This window comes from Phasianus colchicus, chromosome 1 (assembly GCF_987193195.1).
Source record: "Phasianus colchicus chromosome 1, bPhaCol1.hap1.1, whole genome shotgun sequence".
NCBI lineage: Eukaryota > Metazoa > Chordata > Aves > Galliformes > Phasianidae > Phasianus > Phasianus colchicus.
The window spans coordinates 12,060,899-12,082,108 of NC_143436.1; the positions used below are offsets into that span (position 1 = coordinate 12,060,899).

The 21,210-nt window shown below is 36.4% G+C and overlaps 1 protein-coding gene and 1 long non-coding RNA gene across 3 annotated transcripts in view; both read right to left on the reverse strand.

Moving 5' to 3' along the window:
- The window catches only part of LOC149919396 (uncharacterized), an 83,891-nt gene extending 72,350 nt beyond the window's left edge, over positions 1-11,541 (reverse strand). The window contains exon 1 of the long non-coding RNA XR_016464187.1: positions 10,470-11,541. This is a non-coding gene — a long non-coding RNA (uncharacterized LOC149919396). The remainder of the gene's footprint in view (positions 1-10,469) is intronic.
- A 2,188-nt stretch (positions 11,542-13,729) lies between these two features.
- Positions 13,730-21,210, reverse strand: part of GNAI1 (G protein subunit alpha i1) — a 34,499-nt gene continuing 27,018 nt past the window's right edge. The window contains exons 6-9 of one of the 2 annotated variants that reach the window (XM_031592417.2): positions 18,050-18,179; positions 16,669-16,822; positions 15,622-15,836; positions 13,730-15,521 (exon numbers count right to left, since the gene is read on the reverse strand). In XM_031592417.2, the coding sequence (XP_031448277.1) occupies positions 15,646-15,836; positions 16,669-16,822; positions 18,050-18,179 (475 nt within the window). In that variant the 3' untranslated portion in view covers positions 13,730-15,521; positions 15,622-15,645. Of the gene's footprint in view, positions 15,837-16,668; positions 16,823-18,049; positions 18,180-21,210 lie in introns of both variants that reach the window. The other variant, XM_090135407.1, reaches the window with a different exon arrangement.

A 21,210-nucleotide genomic window follows, 5' to 3' on the forward strand; every position in this document is an offset into this window, starting at 1 on the left:
AAATCCATTGGTCCACAACACTTTCACCTCAACAAAACAGAGGATGAGGACAGAAAATATCTCCCCTGTAATGCCAGTCATGGCATTGAAGCCTTTGCTTTGCAATGGTCGGTGATTTTCCAGGAACACAGACAGCAGCAATATGATCAGACCTACAGGGCAAAATTTGTTGCTTGTAACTCTTAAACTCATTTTCAGTGTTGTTTCCCTAACCTTCAGCAAGGAGAGCAGATCTATTCCACACTGCAGCCTTGAATAATGGCTTTAAATATCCTTTGTTCTAAAGGTGTGCAAAGAACTCAAAGCAGAAAGGAAGCCTGCCATGAAGAATTAGAATAGATAAGAAAAAAAAAAAGCCACCTCAATTTCCTTTGTTGCAGAACAAAGTGGTGCAGAAGTTGTGCTGTCTTGCTTCTGCCACACATTTGTGGTTGCTGTGAAATAAAATATTGATTGGAGAAAGTAGAAAGGAGAATCATTCATAAAAGCCCCAAATGTGCAAGTTGGTAGATATGCCCATTTCAAGAAATATCTGATATAGAATACTCCAAAGAGCTCTTGATCTTTGCTTCTTTTCCCCCTTCACCCACAGGCATAAGCAGCTGTAAATCAGACTCTAAGGAAACAAGAGATCAGCAGTGCAAAGGGATGTTAACTTTAAAAGCTGTTCTATGTTTCTTATTGTCCATTGCCAGGCACGGCAAATATTTGTCTAGAGTCTTTCAGTTGGTTAAAGTATAGATCCAGATCCAACAACATATCCTAACTCCTTTGTACCCCCCCCAAGATGAAAAGCAGCCATAAACGCTGAAATGAAAAACTTGCTCTGAAAAAATGCTTACTGTGTATCAGCAGAATGATGTAAACCAGCAAGAACATACCAGTCCATGTAGCCATAAAAATCTGTCTCTCCCAGTAATAGACAGTTGTTTTCCTCAGAGTGTTAAGCTTTAAATGGAAAATGTGTCTTTTGGCTAATGACGAAATTTCCATTTTTCATATAACATTGCGGTATGTCTTTAAGATTGCATATTTTAGTAGTTGTTCATGCTTTCCAAAGGTCACATATCACATTTCTTAATCTGTTATGATTGAGCTTAAACTGGGGGAATCATTCCTGAAATGGTTCTGTCTGCGTCTCTCTACTTCCTGAAGCAAATCAAATCCCAAGGAGAACTGAAGTCCCTGGCCACATGTATTAATGTTTCAAAAATGACTTCTGTGCTTATTTTCCTAACAGAACATAAATAATTACTCTGTTGTCAAATGTTACATTTAAAGCATACAAAAGTCAATTCAAGACTTATGAATAATATTAATGTTTAAAAACAAATTGTTTATTGGAGAACGAAGGCATTGTCGTATGTCTGTGTTTTTTGATGCAGCCATTGATCTCTCTTACTACAAATAATATTATTTAATGAGGCAAACATTTTTTTTGTTTTTGACTTTACTTTCAACTACAGATACATGTCACAGAGACTGTGGAAGGCTATTTACTCATTTTATCCTGTCACCTCTCTTACTGCTACACAGCATATCCCCAAGCACATACAGAACAAATCCAGGAAGTACGCACAGATCCTGGGTGCTCCTCAGGTGTTTTCGTTATGGCTCTTTGCACTTCGCCTGAGATTACACCTACTCAGACAAACCAAAACCAAGAACTGCCTAACGCCTTCCTTCGCTGCTAGGAAACAAAAAAGTTCTCAAAAATGTGATTTCATAGAATTGCTCAGGTTGGAAAAGACATTAAAGATCATCAAGTCCAACCACAACTTAACCATACTACCCTAACTAATAACCCAGCACTAAATCACGTCCCTGACCACCACAACCAAATGGTTTGTAAACACATCCAGGGATGGTGACTCAACCACCTTCCTGGGGAGCCTGTTCCAGTACTTAACAACCCTTTCTGTAAAGAAGTGTTTCCTGATATTATGAGGCAGAAAGGGAAGTCTCTAGCAGTCTTTCTGAGATGTGCAGCATTTTCTGGCCTGGTGATGCTGGAAACTGATTAAATATACTCAGCTTTAAAAATGCAACACCTCATGGAGTTAGGTTGCAGTTGACGGAATTTTGAAGTTGTTTATCTGAAATAAAAGATACAGATATAAGTCCCAAAGGTGGAGTCGCACAGATATTGGAAACTTCAGGTTTGGGCTTTCTGCTCTGTAAATTGGCCATATTCAATAGGATTTTTGTATTTTGAGTAGGACAGTGAAAGTCCTTCCTATCTGAACATATTATTTTTGTCTATGAATGTTGGATTCATTCTAGATGGTACGTTCATGTGACACCTATGTGGCTGACACATGAAGACACATTGAAACAAGACAATCTTCCTGATTTGAACAGACAGTGATGTGTTGCCCTAGTGACTCTTCTCACTCTTCTGTTTCCTGCTTCTAGAAAAGTAATAACTTCGTTGGTGTCTTTTAATGAAGCACTTTAGGTACATGGATACATTCTGTAACAAAAGACTTGTAACACATTTATTTATAAAGAATTTAAGGACACCACTCCATTGAGTCTTGATTACATACTTTCACTAAGGTAAAACGTAGGAACTTCATAGGAAGATCTGCACGAATATGTGAAGGAACTTCTTCACAGTGATGGTGATGGAAAACTGGAACAGGCTGCCCAGGGAGGCTGTGGATTCTCCTTCTCTGGAGATATTCAAGACCCGCCTGGATACCTACCTGTGCAGCCTGCTGTAAGAGGCCTGCTTTGCAGGGGGTTGGACTCTGTGATCTCTAGAGGTACCTTCCCTACAATTCTGTGATAACACTTCACACGTGTTAAAAAGCAAAATGCAAAAATCTGGCTGAAGAATATTAATGAAATGAGGGCAATTCTTCCTCTTATTGCCTCCTCTTAACTGTACACATTGTCAAAGTACTTGAACATCACTTTTTAGATAGTAAATATATGTATCAGTTGAAAAAGTAAACATGAAAAACTATGCGATTCTTTAGCACTGAAATTTAATCTCTTCTGTTAGGAGTCAGTGTGCCATCAGTCAGTCCCATGTGCAATCATGAACACATTTAAACAGATCTAACCAAGAAAATGAAAAAACAACTGAAATTTGGAATATAGGTTCTAACTGAAAATCCTTCTCCTAATATAAAAATGCCACTGGCTAATGCAGCCTCTTTAATAGTCCCTCTGAAGTAAAAAGTTCCCAACTGCTAAAACCATTATGGTTGTTTTCTAATAGACAGGATCCTGAGCAACTTGAACTGAACAGATGCCACACTTCCTTTATTAGGAAAATGATGCTTTTTTTTCTGTGCCCTCTCTTTGCTATTCCTACATAGTAAATAAGAATTCCAAAAGCCCAAATCAAGTACAAACGTGTATAACTTACATTGTCATTAAGCCTCATTAAATTAACTGAAGAAATGAATGGAATAAGGATGTGCAAAACCACCATTTTATTAGCTGTATTGGCATAAGGAACACGATGTTGAATGCACGTATTTTATCACTTCAGGGAAAAGAGCATATGAATATACATGCTTTTTGCCAAGATGACAGCAGCTGCCCAAGAAGGAAGCACAGACAGCCCTGCCTTCCTAACTGCTCAGCCTGACAGCTAACTGAGGTCACTTCATTCAAAAATAGGACTGTGAAGCAAAAAAAATGACTACTTTTACTCTCAAAACCCATCCCATGGTTTATAAAGGTGACATCATTTAGCAACTAAGACTGAAGTGCTTTCCTGTTACGTAGCACACTTCCCTTAGAGATGTATTTATACAGTCCATCTTCCCAGCCTTGCAGGAAGAGGATGTTTATTTTTAGCAACATCCTTGAATGTTTTTACCAGTGAACAGATCTATAAGAAAACAGTACAACTGCTAAATCTCACTGATCCAACTGTTTTTTGAAACTGAAGAACAAAGTTAAATTCATCATTTTAGTCTATTTATGTAATGCAATCAAGCACCAAAGATTTGAAAGAGCAATATAATCATATGTTCTTTTTTTTAATTACAATTTTTGTTTTTAAAAAATAAATGCAAAGAATATAAGGTTTTTCTAAACAGAATGATTCACACTGAGAGTTACGAAAGCACTGCAAAATATAGGCCATGCATTAAACTCCTGTCGTAGAAACCTGCTGCACAAGGCCTTTCTTCAGAAACCTCCAACAGCAAACCTGCCCTCTTCATTGTCCTCTTATCTACAGCCTCTGTTCTGCCATTTTATCTGCCATAAAATTCCTGACAGGAATTCAGTGGCATTTTTTAAACCTAGTCAATCCCAAACCAGTATTTCCTGAATCAAAACAGTGGCAGAACTTGCAGATTCTCATGTTTGCAGCTATTTGGCATCCTGGAGTACATAATCGACGTCTCCATGGTATATCCCCTTGGATTTGAGAAATCCTAATTCTTCAACATTCTGTAGTTATGAGGACCCAAACATAAACAATTCAATCCCTTATGGTAGTGCAAAACACAGAAACAAAGACCTACCGCATGCATCGCTTTGGTTGTGCTTGCGTGGGGCAGGAGGAAATGCCTACACAGACTTAGACCACTCCCGGATGCATAGAACAGAACAGCCTTCCTCAGCTGCTTCTTATATTAAAGACATGCATACGGTGTTCTGTTTTTCTCTAATGGATATAAAAAGGACGTCAGACTGGAATGGATCTGGCAATTTCAGTTTCAGCTACGATGTGTTTCTAGTGTTAAGTTTTATGAATCCATGAAAAGAGATCAACAAGTTTCCTGGCAGATTGTATTGTAAGCAATTGCGAGTACATAACGCTTCCTGTCTTACCTCTGGATTGAAGGAGTGCACAAAAGTTGAAGAAAAGTTACGAAATATACGTCTGAGAAATTAATCTGAAGTCAGCTATTTTTTTGTGGCAGTGAAGAATAAAAAAAAAAGATTAAGATAGGGTTCAGGTAAACTTGCTTTCTAAATGGACATAAACATATAGTTTCCACCCAAAAGTTATTTATCTGATTGCCAAATTAGTTCAAACCCATCTCTTTGGAAAATTTGCATTCTTCTATTCTATCATTTTATAAAGAGAGGTTAGGTTCAGCTACATTTCAAACCATTGAGATCGTTAAGCACTAAACATGTTGTCTATACTACAGGTCAGAGAACCAGACCTTAGAAATTACTGAGCAATAACAATGCAATTCTGGAGAGTACAGCTGAAATATCATCTCATATTCACTTGTTCTACCACAGATTCTGCATGCAACTTGAAGTCAGAAGTTATTATAACAAATTATATGAGGAAATAGTTATTGAGAGACTCCACTGAAGTCAGTTTCAATTTCTGCTTTCAGTAACAGATTAACAACCCTATGTAATTACCACTAGTAGAAAAGAACTTCCAGTTCTTCTTCTAGAAAATATCTTGACTACAAGACACTAAATTGCAATACTGAGCAAAGAGCTCAGGAGCTGCATAGCCAGCCAGAGGCCGCCTGCATGCCCATGTGATCATCACGTTGAGACTGTCATGGAAGAGAGATGTACTAGTAAGGATTATATATTGCTCTTGAAGGGTTTATTCTTTATCTTTCCTTGTTACACAGAACTGACAGTCTCCTTCCATCTGCTTCCACTCCAGAACATTAAAAACAGCATTCACAACAGAGACGTTAAAGTCTTATTTTTCAGCTACGACAAATCCCATAGCCACTGGCATCCCCAGCTGCTTCCTCTTCCCCAAATTCTACTTACTGCCTTTCCTGTTACTTACTTCTGCTAATAAAGAATATTATTTAAAAAACAAAACAAAACAAAACAAAAACAAACACTAAATCAAATGCATTACTTGGCAAGTATATTTATTGTGGCAGTACATAAATAACTAGAGGGGAAAAAATAAGCAAATGGAAAATGTACACTGGCTCACAGTTTCATTAATCTACTCAGCTTTTACCAAAATCTGTATTTCATGAGCTAATAGCCCAAGATGAGAGATTTCAGACAGCCTATGTTTAAAAATAATCTAAAAAAGCCCCCATACCCTGAAGGAGTCCCAAAACAGAAAAAGAAAACATGAATGACGTTTCTAAACTCTGGAGGAAACATTTAATTACTGTGGTCCAAAATAACCACTGTATCACGAAGACTGTTAAGTACCTGTGTTTTTTTTCTTCCTGATCTATTGAACATAATTGTAGTGCCACAGAAGACAGAAAAGAGAGCAATAAAAAATAACAACAGGAGGAAAACACAAACGAGAGACAAACAAATCTGTAAATGTGACCAATGAAATGCTTATATCTAGAATACAGACATGAGAACATACCAATGGAAAGAAGGATATTTGCAGCATTTGCCATCTATCAGAGATCACAGCTCTGGAAAAGAGGCAAAGTTATGATGGAGTTTGTAACAAAGAAAGTATGATTTTTTGTCAAGGTATTACAGAATACCATAGCCACAAAACTACCTGCTCTTTGAGCTGAAAAACCTCCACTGTGCAGCCATTCATGGCCAGCTGAGATCTGCAGTAAAAATCCATTAAGCAAAATCAATCAAATGCCCCAGAAGCATTGAGTACAATTTTTTGGCTTTTACTGCTCCATTATCTGTACCTTTTGGTATAAGAACCAAATTCATCTTCTTTGTGATTTAAATTGCATGTTGATCATGCTGTTGCATGAGTATGTTGCCCTCCATGCTGTCTGACAGCAACAAGAAAATCAGATTTAAAGGACTAACAGATACAGGAAGGTTAATGATGGCAGATGGTTAGCTTCTCACCACACTTCTGTCACCTCCCTCTTTCAAAGAATTCAGCATAGAGGGGCAAACAATGGCTGCACCATTGGAGACCTACTTACAAGTAAGGAGCCAGGCCAATATAATGGCTAACTATGCACCTTATTTAGGCATAATGAAATGGCAGTATTTCTACCAAGTTGTTCTGTTTAAAGCATAAAAGCTTTATGCTTTGTATTAACTACAGCATTTTACCTCCAGAAAACTATTCTTAAGAAAATCTGCATTCAGAAGTCCAGTTTATTCCTCCTGGGCCCACCTAAGAACATGGAAGTGCCGTGGGGAGCTACAGAAGTTAAAGGTAAGAAGAGCCCTGATTTCCTAGGAACCCCTTTCTGATCTCAGTAGTAAGAACTCCTGGCTCCGGAGCTGAATCCCAGTACAAATGGTTGTCAATCAGGAAAATAAAAGTGTTAGTGGGGACCTTTAATTAAAATCAGATCAGGCAAGGGACTTGTGGAGATGCAGAATTGCTTTCCCGCAGAAATATAGAGTTCTGCTAAGTAAAATCTTGCTCTCTTGTTTTATTGATGGTCTTTCCTCCATATTAATGAATTATTCTAGAATGAGTGCTGTATTCTGATTTTTACTGATCTTTCTCTGGTCTCATAGCATGGAGTTTTCCTGTCTATCTGTTATTTTTAAAAAAGCATGTAAAAAATTGCTCAGAAACCTACAGTCAACTCTAGCAATATTTATGCTTGAAGAATGGAAAATTTTGAAGCTTTCTGAGATGACTCTAACTGGTATTTTTTGGTAGAACACTCATTTTGTATTCTTCTCCCATCCATCCTACAAAAAAAGAAAAGTTAAAAAAAAAATGTAAAAAGCAGCTTTCCACTTTTAAATTCTTTTCACTAATAAATAGCACAGCAATTTGAGATACACAAGGAGAACTGGAAATTGATGCAGGAAAGAACTGCATGAACTGTTCAAGGACTAAGAACATACGTTGTAAAGAGTCTCATATGCTGAATCCACACAGCTCAACAGAGAAACTGCTAAAGGATGAGATTAGTCTTCAAGCAAGCTCTGTATGTAACTTTCCTGTTTGCTGGTAATTTCAAAAATAGTTCACAAATTAATTTCAAAATAACATTATAGACTGTTGTAAATAAGGTGATATTTGGAAAATAAAACGTCTAAAAGGATGATTCTGTTACTATTTAAAGGTGATGAGAGAGGACATAGCTGTAAACTTATGCAACCTAATACAGCTGGCTAGGATGATCAAGATGCAGGCAAGTAAGTTCAGCATCGGATTTGATTCAGAGCTCGGATCTAAACAAATGTTTTACTCTGAGATCTTCAATGGAAGTTGCTTAACTTTGTACAACAACTTGTTGCAAAAAAGGAAGACTAGGTTTGGTAACTGATACATACAGATTCTAATCATTGTGGAGATGAGAAGTCATAAAGCAAAATAAATGTATTTTAGTATCCCAGTTGCCAGCTGAATAGCCTTGCAGCTGGATTACAGAAACACACAGATGGACGAACCATCATCTCCTCAGTTGTGTAAAGTACAATGAGAAGTGCTACCACCAAAAATCCAGCAAAGATACAGTTCATAGTTTCTGAAAATGCAAGCATAATGTGATCATGCATGTAGGTGTTACTGGAAGTAACCTAGTCTTCATAATCCAAATTTTGCAAATTACTTCTTTAGTGATCATGCCTTCCTTAGTTCTTACAAGTTCCACTGTTTAAAACACAATGAACTACCCTGCATTTGTCAAAGGCTGAGAGCGCCCATTACCGTATGCCAGCAGACAAGTCACCACAGATTGCAACAAAGGGCCATAAAGTTCCTCAAGAACTGCAACTCCACAGAAAACAAATTCTTCACTCAACCTCCATTACAGCTCATGGTAGCACTGTATTTCAGCACTGGTCTCAAGAAGGCTCACAGTGAGAATCATAGAATCACAAGGTTGGAAAAGACCTATAAGATCATCTAGTCCAACCATCTTCACACTACCACTGCTACCACAAGCTACTAAACCATACCTCGCAGCTCCTTATCCAGACACCTCTTGAACACTGCCAGGAATGGTGACTCCACCACCTCCCTTGGCAGCCATTCCAGTGCCTGACCACTCTCTGAGAGAAGAAGTTCTTCCTTAAGTCTAACCTAAACCTCCTCTGGTACAACTTGCAGCCATTTCCCCAGGTCCTGTTTGTTGCCTGGGAGAAGAGGCCAAACCCCTCTTCACCACAACCTCCCTTCAGGAAGTTGTAGAGTGCAATGAGGTCTCCCCCGAGCCTCCTCTTCTCCAAACTAAACAATCCCAGCTCCCTCAGCCGCTCCTCATAGGACTTGTGCTCCAGACCCCTCACCAGTTTCGTTGCCCTTCTCTGGACACGCTCCAGGGCCTCAATGTCTTTTTTGTAGTGAGGGGCCCAGAACTGGACACAGTACTCAAGGTGCAGCCTCACCAGAGCTGAGTACAGGGGGATGATTACCTCCCTACTCCTGCTGGCCACACTACTTCTAATGCAGGCCAGGATGGCTCATGTTCAGCCGAGCATCAACCAACACCCCCAGGTCCCTTTCTTCTTCACAATCATCCAGCCACTTGTCCCCAAGCCTATAGCGCTGCATGGGGTTGTTGTGGCCAAAGTGTAGGACCCGGCACTTGGCCTTGTTGAACCTCATTCCATTCACTTCAGCCCAGCGATTCAGTTTATCTAAGTCCCTCTGAAGGGCCTCCCTACCCTCAGGCAGATCCACACCACCTCCCAGCTTGGTGTCATCTGCAAACTTACTGAGGGTACACTCAATCCCCTCGTCTAGGTCATCAATAAAGATATTAAACAAGATAAGCCCCAGTACTGACCCCTGGGGGACACCACTTGAAACAGGTCACCAGCTGGACTTCACTCCATTAACCACCACCCGTTGAGCACGACCCTCCAGCCAGTTTCTTACCCAAAGTAGTGTGTACCTGTCCAGGCCACGGGCAGCCAGTTTCCCCAGAAGAAGCCTGTGAGAGACCGTGTCAAAGGCTTTGCTGAAGTCTAGATGGACTACATCAACAGCCTTTCCCTCATCTACCAGTCTGGTCACCCAGTCATAGAAAGAGATGAGGTTGGTCAAGCACAACCTCCCTTTCATGAACCCGTGCTGGCTGGGCCTGATCCCCTGGACACCACACACATGCCGTGCGATCTCCCCCAAGATGATTTGCTCCATTACTTTCCCCTCTGAGTGCTCTGAGCCTCTGAGTGCTCCACTAACCCTCCTGTCACAGAATTAGTGGGGGAAAAATGAGGGATAAGGTATTTCACTTATCTCCACACTTTAAATATTAAAATATTAATTAGAATATTCTAATATTAAATATTAGAATATTATACAACTCATTTAACAGCCTTTAGATTTATCATTTAGATCATCTTTGTAATTCCATACCACTAAAAATTTTGGTTGTGAAAAAAACTTGTGTAGGACTAGCACACTACACTCTGCAGCATTAGCAATTTACTTTCTGGCATGGGTTTTAGCTAGAGGAAAACTCATCTTCAAGGGCTAAGAATCTGGATAGGACATAATGTTCCAAGATACAGTGTATAAAACACCAACTTTCTCCTGCTGCCATCACTTCCTGTAAAATTGCATTAAGCCTTGAAAGCATTCAAAGACACCATCAAGAACCAGAAGAGCAGCTCCCCCCACAATCTCCACTCACTTATCTGGGGAGCGTCCTCTCACTTCCTCTGCAGCAAATGAAGGGGCCTCTTATGCACTTCATGTACTGCTTTTTGCTGAGTTGCTCTTTGTTCCTGACTGCGCAGTTCTGGCAAGCTGGAGAGAAGCCCTAAGCAAGTATCAGTGCCAGCAGTGACACGTCCCTCACATGTAGCAGGCAGCTCAAAACTTTTCAGGCTCAAAAATACCCTGAACATTAGACTGAAATGCAGAAAGGCATTTCCTCAATATTTATAAGATCAGCTTCCTTGGCTTTAATGCACATGCATCTGACAACCTCATCTGGGAAACAGGTACGTAGCTGAGCAACTCTACATACCTCAGTCTATCCCTCACACTGAGAGCTCCACTCAACAAAAGCAGATGCAACTTTATACCACATCACTCTCCCAAAGCTGCTTTCTTCAAATATTGGATACAGCTGTGAAGTTCATCACAGAGTACTTTCCTTACAGCTCCCCCAGAATCTCAGTCTCCTCTTATGCCTCCATGACTACATCTTGAAAATGTTCTCTTAGTCTCAGCAGATGATATAGTTTATGACTTTCTTCCATCCTTTAGAGTCAGAAACCAAAGACTGACAATTTCATAGAGAATTAAGCTGAAGACATTAAAGCCAAAGCAACATAACTTGGCTAGGAAAGATACTGGCAGAATCTAAAAGCCACTTTAAACCAAACACACTCACATTTCAATGCGTAGTATTTAACAAATAAATGTCTTTAGCATTAACATGTTTACTAGAATGGAGGATTAAAACTATATTGTTATAAGGGCACTTATTTGTAAAAGGTATGAGCTGTGTCACACTGCACAATGATCTGATCAGGCTGCGTCTGACTTCAGAAACTTAACTACCCTCACAAATCCTTACTGTGCTCAGGTTTGTTTCCTAGACTTTTGTTCATGCTTTTGAAAATACACTTGTGCAGTTTTAAGCACACTGATCATTCATTGTATTCCTTCAGCACTGTTGCAGACATTCCACAGTCATTATGCACAGCCTTCACATGACCAATGCATGAAAAGCATGAAAGCATACAGGCAAAACTCCTTCCCAAAATTCTCTATTAATGGACAGAGAGAGAAGGAAGGAGAATAAAGAAGTGAGCTGGCAACAGCTAGTTTTGTGGGGCTGCAGTGACTTCTGCTGACAACATACTTGGTCTTAACCATCTTTTGTTCTGTCTGTCAAAGAAGCTTCTTTTCAAGTACCTTGTAAATGCAGAGCTGGAAATATTGTTTTCCACTTCTGCAACTTGATTGCTGTTTTTCAGAGCCCATAACATCAACTAAATTTTTTTGTGAAAAATGCAGACACACTCTGATATAGGTAATGTCTGGTAAATAAGATGCTCAACATCCAGTCTCATCTTCCTTGTGAGTGCACTCTCACAAACTCTGAGCTATCCAAGGATGAGCTTTTTACCTCTTGTTGTATTTTTCGAAATGAAAGAGGTATGGAATTGAAATTTTCAACCTTATTATTACTTTTTGGCTCAGAGGCTATTAGTTATTCATATGAGATATGATAGCTTCAAGAAACATCCACACAGTAGGATAGTCAGTGTCTTGGTAGGGTTTCCTTTTTCCTTGATTTGAAAAAGAAACTTTTCACTCTTCCCAATTCTAAATGTTTACCAGCTGAATCATGCTGTTTCAGCAGGCTGCAGATTGATCTCTTTTCCCCCCTGAGGTTTTATGTAGAATTTAAATAATGAAGATGCGAATTGTGTACATGGAAACAGGAACTGAAATTCAGCAATCACTACGCTGTTTCCATGCTGATCCTGAACCTTGTTTTGGTTACCAAAGTTACTATATTTGCTGACAAACTTATTCCAAATTCAAGTAGGTAGCACCATAAAGCCACATATCAAATGTTCCAAAACCCATTCCCTCACAAATGATCTTCTTAAAAAGAAAGTTTAATCATGGCTGTGTGATACCAAGACTTCAACAATCCACAATATGATCACAAGATCCTGGCGTTAGAGAACCCTCCATCAGGCTGTAATTCCCTATATATACTGAGAATAATTTAAGATAATTTTAAGAAATATTCTGAGATAGTAGAAGGAGGTTCCCTGGGTACTGCTAGAAAAAGCAGTTTGTCAGGATACTTTGAATGGAAAAAATGCAAGGAATGAAAAACTGGAAGAGAATAGAGGCTCAAACTGCTGAGGCACAAGACTGTCCTCAGACTAGCAGGATTCCCTTGTCTTTAGTTACCTATAACTGAGAAGGAGCCTCTTGATCAAGCAGGGATAGAGTGGAGCCCTATAACAATGAGAGTGGAAGCTAAGCATGTAGCTCCCACCACTGCATTTTAGTCTTCTTGTAGCTTTGCCTAGACAAATAGATAAGGATGACAAACTTTCATCCCAGGACAAAAAAGAATGATCAACTCTGTTATACAAGACCCTCAGAAACTTATACTAAAGAAATATGTAACTAAAACTCATGAAGTTCAGGCAAAGTCATATATCAGTCGAAAGTAACTCTGGAAACATTCATATTAGAATTATCTAATCATCATCTAAATACAACCCAAAAAGAAGAAGGGATTTATATCAACAGTCTTATTAGGTAACAAAATTAGCAAAACTCATTTGGCTCAAAGATGAAGCTATTCAAATTCAGAAGAAAATTAAAGTGCTTGCTATGAATATAGATAATTCTTAGAATATCAAAAAAAAAATTCAAAAACTTTTTTTGCATAGTATTTTTAACATATAATGGAGTTCTCAGCTTAGGTATAATAAATTATTTTTTATCAACAACCCACTTTTGGAAAGTTTTGAACAGATGCAATCAATTATTTATTGGGCCTTTAATATGAAAAGTTTTTATACAGGCAATTTATAAACCTAAACAAAGGACCACTACAGAGCATCTGTAAGGAAACATACCAGGTGTCAACTCATCAAGTCATAAAAGACAAAGCTCACATTCTTGGACTTAAAACAAAACTATTTCACTATTTTGTTCTTGGTTAAGACACTAATATTTAAGAAATCAACAGTTAGGAAATTCTAAAAAATCTGAAATTGAAGATGTTAGGATTGGTAGTTGAGGAAAAATATCTAGGAATATCTAGGAATTAATTAACAGTTTTAAGTTTATGCTCATTTTTGTTTCTGGCATAAAACATCTGAATTAGCTCTTGACTTTTTATCTTCTCTGTTTTACTACATAGTTGTGTCTACAGGACGGATGCAGCACATCTAAGAAAGAAAATTTCTTTCAAGCAAGGCACAAAATTTGAATTTATTTATGTAATTTGATTAATCCCAATTCTGTTTTACATCAAGTACAAAAACCAACTTTAACGTAGGTGTAAATACAATTTCCACAAACTTATTCAATGAAATTTAAAATCAGTTACGTATCCAGAACTGTAAAGCACAATTAAAAGCAGCCCAGGATATACAGATTGTTTACTACAACTGCTGAAAGAGCTCATAACGTATGAATATATTTAACAACCTCCAGTAATAAATTAGAAACTCCTTTCTAAACGTGTTTCAAATGAAAGTTTAAGTAATTCTGTACCTAACAAAGGAAGCATTGAAGTTTTACTCAAGCTAAGGCCTAATGAAACATTCACGCAATAAAAAATTAAATAACAGAACAATGATTTTAATATCTTGGTTGAATGCTTCTAAGAACAGTAAGCTAAGATAACATAGAAAAATAGCAACAGATTCAAAGAATCATTCTCAAAAAACTTACAGTGTACTGTAGCTGCCTGGAATATTCTAACAATTATAGAAAATCATATTTCCAAGTTTGGTACGTCTGTATTATGTAGAAGACATACATTTAAGACAACCATCCAGAAACTTATTTACAAATAGAAGCTTATTCATTTTAAAATAGGTATAAAAATCAGATTTGGCACTAACCATAAGGCAATGGATGATATATACCTAAAATTGCAAATCACATAATGAAAGCATAACCAGAAGAAAATCATTTTCTTTAACTTATTTTTAAATGAAAGTATGAGTCTTTAAACACAACTAAATTAAAGAATCAGCATCTTCCAAGTCACTAAGTCACCCTACCCAATATACTGAAGATTCTTCTTAATAAGCAACAGCAAATTGCTTTAAACTTTAAACACTGGGCCATGTCTTGTGGGAAAACCTAATACTTCTATGGTTATTAAATTAGCAAATTAGTTTTAGCTTTATTACCACAAGATAGTAAAGAGTTAAAGGATAAAATCATTTCAATGATTAAGCAGAAAAAAATCACATTAATCGGAAGTCCAGCCTTTGTTAAAGGTCCAAAAAAAAACTGCCATTCACTCCAGTGAGTAAAGATTAGTTTCAAACTTTTCTTTTATTTCTACAAGTGTGTTTTTAACAACTTCCTTTTTGCATTTCCATGAGCTTCAATGATATTTCAACCTTCAAATTCAGTTTTTCAATATAGTCACATTTGCACTGCAAAGACTGCAAATCCAGATTTCATAAGCTGTGGATTTCACTTAAGTTTTAAAAATAATTTTTGTATTCAACCTAAATTTAAAAAACTTTTTTTCCCCCAAAACTTAAGGCAAAGAAACCAAGTTTTATTAGTTATGTTTCTTTAAATCTGAGCAGGTGTATGAAGCTGTTTAAATATCAAAAAAGCTAGTGCCATATACAGTATTACCAACAAAAAGTAAAGAATAAAGTAGCATGCACCCTCTAGATGAAAAGAAAATTTAATTTTACAAGATGTTTAAATAACCAAAAGGCAAAAAGTCTCCTCTAAGAGTATCTTCATAAACCACAGAAATTTTAGAGGACAAGTTACCAAAGTATTCCGTTCAACGTTTATACAAATACATTACTACAAGTTTACATACAGTCAAAAGACATCTCAGTGTTACCTAATTACTTAAATTACAAGACAAACATAAATAAAGCTGTTAAAACAGGCAAGTACAGTACTGATCTATCATTCAGCACAACATATTTTGTATATCTTTCATCTTGAAATCAATCAGATAAGAATTGTGTGAAGTCATTCTTCAAACCTAAAAATAAAATAAAGAGAATTAAGTGTATCTATGCAAGTTTCACACAACATGGGCTTATTCCAAATGCCTAAGTCCTTTTTTCAGGCACATAATTTACCATTTAACAATGTCTTGTCTGTTCTTAGAAGAGACCACAGTCTTTAAGGTTATTTTTAATAATGACATCAGTTACAGCATCAAAAACAAACTGCACATTTTTCGTATCCGTGGCACATGTGAAGTGAGTGTAGATTTCTTTTGTGTCTTTTCTCTTGTTAAGATCTTCAAACTGACACTGAATGTAAGCAGCTGCTTCTTCATAAGTGTTTGAACCTAGAAGGAGAGAATTGCTCAGTAAGCAGATTTCAAAAAGGAAGAACTAAATGTACATTGTATCTTAGAACGAAGTACTTACTCTGCAACAATCACTAAAACCTAAAAAGGAGTATATGTTGATTTAAATGATTTCACAGACACTACTTTACAATACAACATGTGTATCTTGTTGAAGGAAAGCTGGACAAATTTTTAATAATAAAAAGCTCTCCAGGAAGAGTATTTGTAACAGTGACAGATGGAGCAAGTCATTAACAACTTATCACTATTATATAGACTATACTTGATTCCTTCATTCAAGTTACTGACTTTCACTTCTCATGTTTTTGACAGTTTTTCTTTTCCTCAGACAAAGAACAGTTTGAAATTACAACGAAAATGATACATAAAATGCCTAAGCCTTGTTAAATAAAATTGTCTTTTGTTATATATTTCCTGAACAAGCCACCTCTTCTAACATCTATGTATATATGCTCTCTTCAAATAAACCCTCACGTATCCTTGGGGATTCCTGCTAGGGGAAAGAAAAAAATACATCTGAGTAGAAAACAATAGGATACAGAATAAAGAACATGCTAACCAGAGTATGTTGACAAGCACTATGACAGTAACATCTAAACGCTATCAGTGGATCACCATCATTTAATCTCATTAAGAAGATTAATCTCACTTCAGTACTCCTTTATTCATAATTCCTAAGAACTTCCTAACAAATTAAACATTATTTAAATATTTTGTACACCTACAGTTATCAAATTCCTCCCAATTTGTTCATCAAAAATAAGATAATTTAACCCCGAATTACTTGACACATGTCCATTCCCAATACCTGCATATTCAGGGTAGCAAATAGTGAGAGGACTCCTCTTGATTTTTTCTTCAAAAAGATCTTTCTTGTTCAGGAAGAGAATTATAGAAGTGTCTGTGAACCATTTGTTGTTGCAGATGCTGTCAAACAATTTCATGCTTTCATGCATCCGATTCTGTAATTTGGGGGAAAAACAAACAAACAAACAAAAAACCAGACTTTATTGTATTTTATCAGAGTTTAGAAGTAAAACCAGAATATATATATTTGATTAGTTACAACTAGAAAAGTTTAAAAACTTAAGTTTCCAGTATGCAGAATCACACATTACCACAGAGATATACACAGTGGCCAAATAAAATTCAATGGACTTGATGATCTTGAAGGCCATTTCTCCATTTCCAGGCTTAAGTCTTTTTTTAGTTTGTTAGGAATTTTTGGTGCATTTTCACGTTTTTCAATAATGATATTCTAGAAAACTCTGAGTGACCAAAAATTGCCTGATACTTATCAGATATTCTGAAAACTGACAATTAACTTCAGTACACAGTCAAGATTCCAATATAATGAAAAAATAGTAGGTCTATAGAACTAGAGAATTAAATGAAAAAGCTGTTGGGTTTCATTAAAAAAAAATGTTCCCCTAATGTTAACACTGTAGAAAGATTATCCAATATGTAAGTACTCTGACACTACTTCCAGACATTAAAGTAGATGGCAGGTATGATCTATTTTGACTAGATTTAACTCAAAAGTGTTTTTCTTTCCTGTTTTTGTTTTTCTTTCCTTCCAACTATTTTACATGAAGCTGCAGAATAACACAGAAGCTTGTTAATGATTTATACAACAGATCAGCATCACTTTAGACTACCCACATAATGAAAAGCACACGCACTGTACGTATTGATGTGTGATGAGGAGTCACATCTTGAAAGAAGAGAAAGGACGGAAAGAGATTTAAAGAGAGAGAAAAGAAAGATTTCTGCAACTAAGGAAAGAGGTCAGAGTAAAACATTCATAAAGAAACGAAAACTGAAGGCTGAGGAAGAGTAATAAAACACAGCAGAGACAGATAAGCAAAACAACTTTTTTGATATTTTGAATATCCATAGAGACAAGGACATGTATTACTGACATCCTCATTAGCTTATGTATAATTTGAAATATATTAAAGAATACATCTGAAGAGTGCTCATCTCAAAGTACTCCCAAGAATAAAGAAATTATTTTTGAAACTTGAAAGCACAAAATCTATCACCAGTTCTCTGAAAACTTCTACAAAAAGCCCATGTATCCTATAAAAGAAGTATTTAGCTTCTTATTCTGAAAGAGGTATTTAGCTTCCCTTTCAAAATGCTTCGTTTCTAACAACTATTCCTTTCTTCAACATTAAGGTACTTGCCATTTCCTCATCTTCAGCCAAGACCAAGTCATAATCACTTAATGCCACACAGAAAATAATTGCTGTAACACCCTCAAAACAATGAATCCACTTCTTCCGCTCTGATCTTTGGCCTCCAACATCAAACATTCTGCAAAACAGAAATACAAAGCAGGAAATGAACTTTGGATTTTCCAGCTTTCTGAACATTAAGTGATAAAATCTGAACATATCAGCTGTGCAAGCCTGATCACAGAATTTTGAAAAACAGCATAAAATCTGCAACATTTATTGCAATTTCATTTCTTAGTGTAAGAAATAACTTCAAGTTATTTAGGACTTAGAAGTCTTCCTATACATTTCATGAGAAAGTGATATGAAAGCAATATAAATCTGCTTATTTAAAAAAAAAAAATGTATTATTATAAATAATTCCATTAACAAAGTTAATGGATAAAAGTATAACCGATAAAAGTACAGTTAACTTAACCAAATGCAGGCTTTCATGACGTTCTTCAATATTTTTCCCAAATGAATAGTCCTAAGTAATAAAAAGTCAACAATACAAAATTCTTTAAATGTAAGAGCAGAATTCACTATATTTTAGTACTTAAAAAAAAAAATGCTACTCTATGAAACTCGTACACAAATAATATTTTTGTTGTCTTTGTGTTCTGAATCCAAATATATAAAATATAATTCTCAGTTTTTCAAATTTAGCCATCTCTAAATTGTGAGCTTCAGCTCATCTCTGTTAAACAAAATCACAGTCTGATCAGCTTTTCAGCTGCGTGTGTTTAAAAAGAATTTGTATTTTTTTAAGTGACACTAAATATTATTTTTAACATTCTCTTCTTAAAAGACAAAACAGGCATCACACAAGACTAGTAATTTCCCCTCTAATAAAGGAACTCTTTGGGAATGCAGTTAAATGGGACAACTAAACTATAAAGACGTTTCTGTTCAATTCCCAGCTTATCAGAAACAACATGATAGGAAAAGACCACATACGAGAACTTAACAGCAGAGGATCAGCAAGTTAGCACAGTTCACATGAATTTGCTTTTCTCTCTTATCTAAATGCTTTAAGGACTATTTCCTAACATCTGAGCTACAGTGAATCTGAAAGACAGAATGTAGACATCTTTATTAAGTGAACTTCAAGTATTTTGCAAGCCAGAAAAATAGTATTCTGGATTTAATGAACTCAGTCATGAAAAAAAGAACAAAACAACCAAGCAAACAAAAATAGCAGCAGCAAAATGCAACCAAATAAGGGGACAGTAGTGCTACCCTAAAATGAATGCAAATTGCTGAATTTACTCAACAAAACAGAACACAGCCCTTTTCCATCTGTCTCCTTTCTACCACACAAAGAAGAGTCTTGTCTCAAATTCTTGTGATTACTTTCAGCTTAAAAACAATGTGAAAAGGTCACCATATGCCTTCCTTAGCTATGGTAGCCAGTATTTTACCATGCAAATATTGGATTTTTCCTTCTCATTACAAGGAAATGCAATTATTCCTTTTAAGAGAGGCCTGCAATTTTTCCAAGTAACTTTAACTTTTTTAGACATTACCAAAAAAAAGCTTAAAATTCAGTAAGTATAAAAATATGGGAAGGAGAAGTCAGACGAGAAAGAACAGAGGACAGCTTTTCCATCCACTTTGGTCAGCAACTACCATGAAAGCCTTATTTGTGTACACAGAGATCTGGTAGGTCACAGACTCAGCACACCAAGACACTGACAGAAGCTGCCTGATACACAGATGAATTTCTAAGAGTTTTGAAAGAATGAGAAGCTTGGATGCTTTACAGGTTCCTCCTCACAATATGGGAGTATGGTGTGCAAGCTTGTCCTTTGCCTTAATACTGAAAATCACAGTGCAATTTGGCTTCTCAAAAAAATGTATTTTGCTTATGTAAGTTACTGTCTACAGTGAACTACAAAAAAAAATACAAAGCAGTATTGAAAAAATTAAAGTTTATAAGAGCTGAATCTACATGCCCTATCTGAAAGATGATGTCATTAAATAAATGCTTTAAAGAACTTCCACTTCATTTACTTAAATAATACAGACTTTTCTGGTAAGATTACACAGTGACTGCATGGTGACTGTCAATATATTAAGACAAATTACTTCACTGAACTAAGATTAAAGCACTGTAGATGGTTCTTCAAGTCATCACCATGCTTATCTTTGTTACTTAGCTGTATGGGTTGGTTTCTGAACGGTTTACCAGCAATTGTGCAAATTTAAGGACTTGTGCAAGCACGAGTTAGCACTTAATGTCTTTTAAAGCTAGCTAAAACTTGCAACACATATTCTGCTTCTTTCTATTATTTAAGCTGACAACATAGCTCCAGCACACATAAAAAAGATGTGATATAGGCCAAAAGGACGACAGTAGGTACTGTAGGTACTTTTTGATATTTCTTTCACTGTTTTTTTTTTTTTTTTTTTTCTCTTGTTGTTATTGTTTTCTTCTTGTTATGTTTTTTCTTTTAAGGTTACACAAGTTGATTGCTTCCCTATTCCCCAAGCCCCAAACTTGAGGAAGGCTTATTTGACAAACATTTTTTTGTAACCTCTTTCACCCTATCTCAAAAGGTAAGAGGCTCTGGAAAGTCTCACGTTTATTAAAACTGACTTTGATTATCTGTTTTCCTCAGGTTGTAAGAGGAGGAAGGGTGGGGGGCGATGTACATGGGTAGACAGAAAACCTACTCATTTGGTGCATCACATAAGTGAGATAAATTGCATTTGATGAGATTCAATTAGTTATTTTTAGAAATCAGAATGTGTATAGATGTGCTGACAACTATCTCCACACAATCTAAAGCATAAACGCAATGAGAATTTTACTGAGCTTCTTTTTCATTTTCCTAGTAAAGAATAGACACAATAGTGGTACATTTATACTATCCTACACTTTCACAATGAGTGTTTTTGGACACAAAATGGTTAGAATGCTAGCATTATTTGGTAAAAAACTGTGTCAGAAGAAACTTTAGTCACAGTAATTTACATCAGTAAATAAAGTATTACCTTAAAAAAAACCTAAAGGACAGTTTTCAATTCAGCTCTCCAGGAAAAAAGGATTTGCTGTTTCATAACCAAAGCAACAAATATTTTTAAATCTCCAGCTCTCCAACTGAATTTAAAGGGAAAAATCTGAT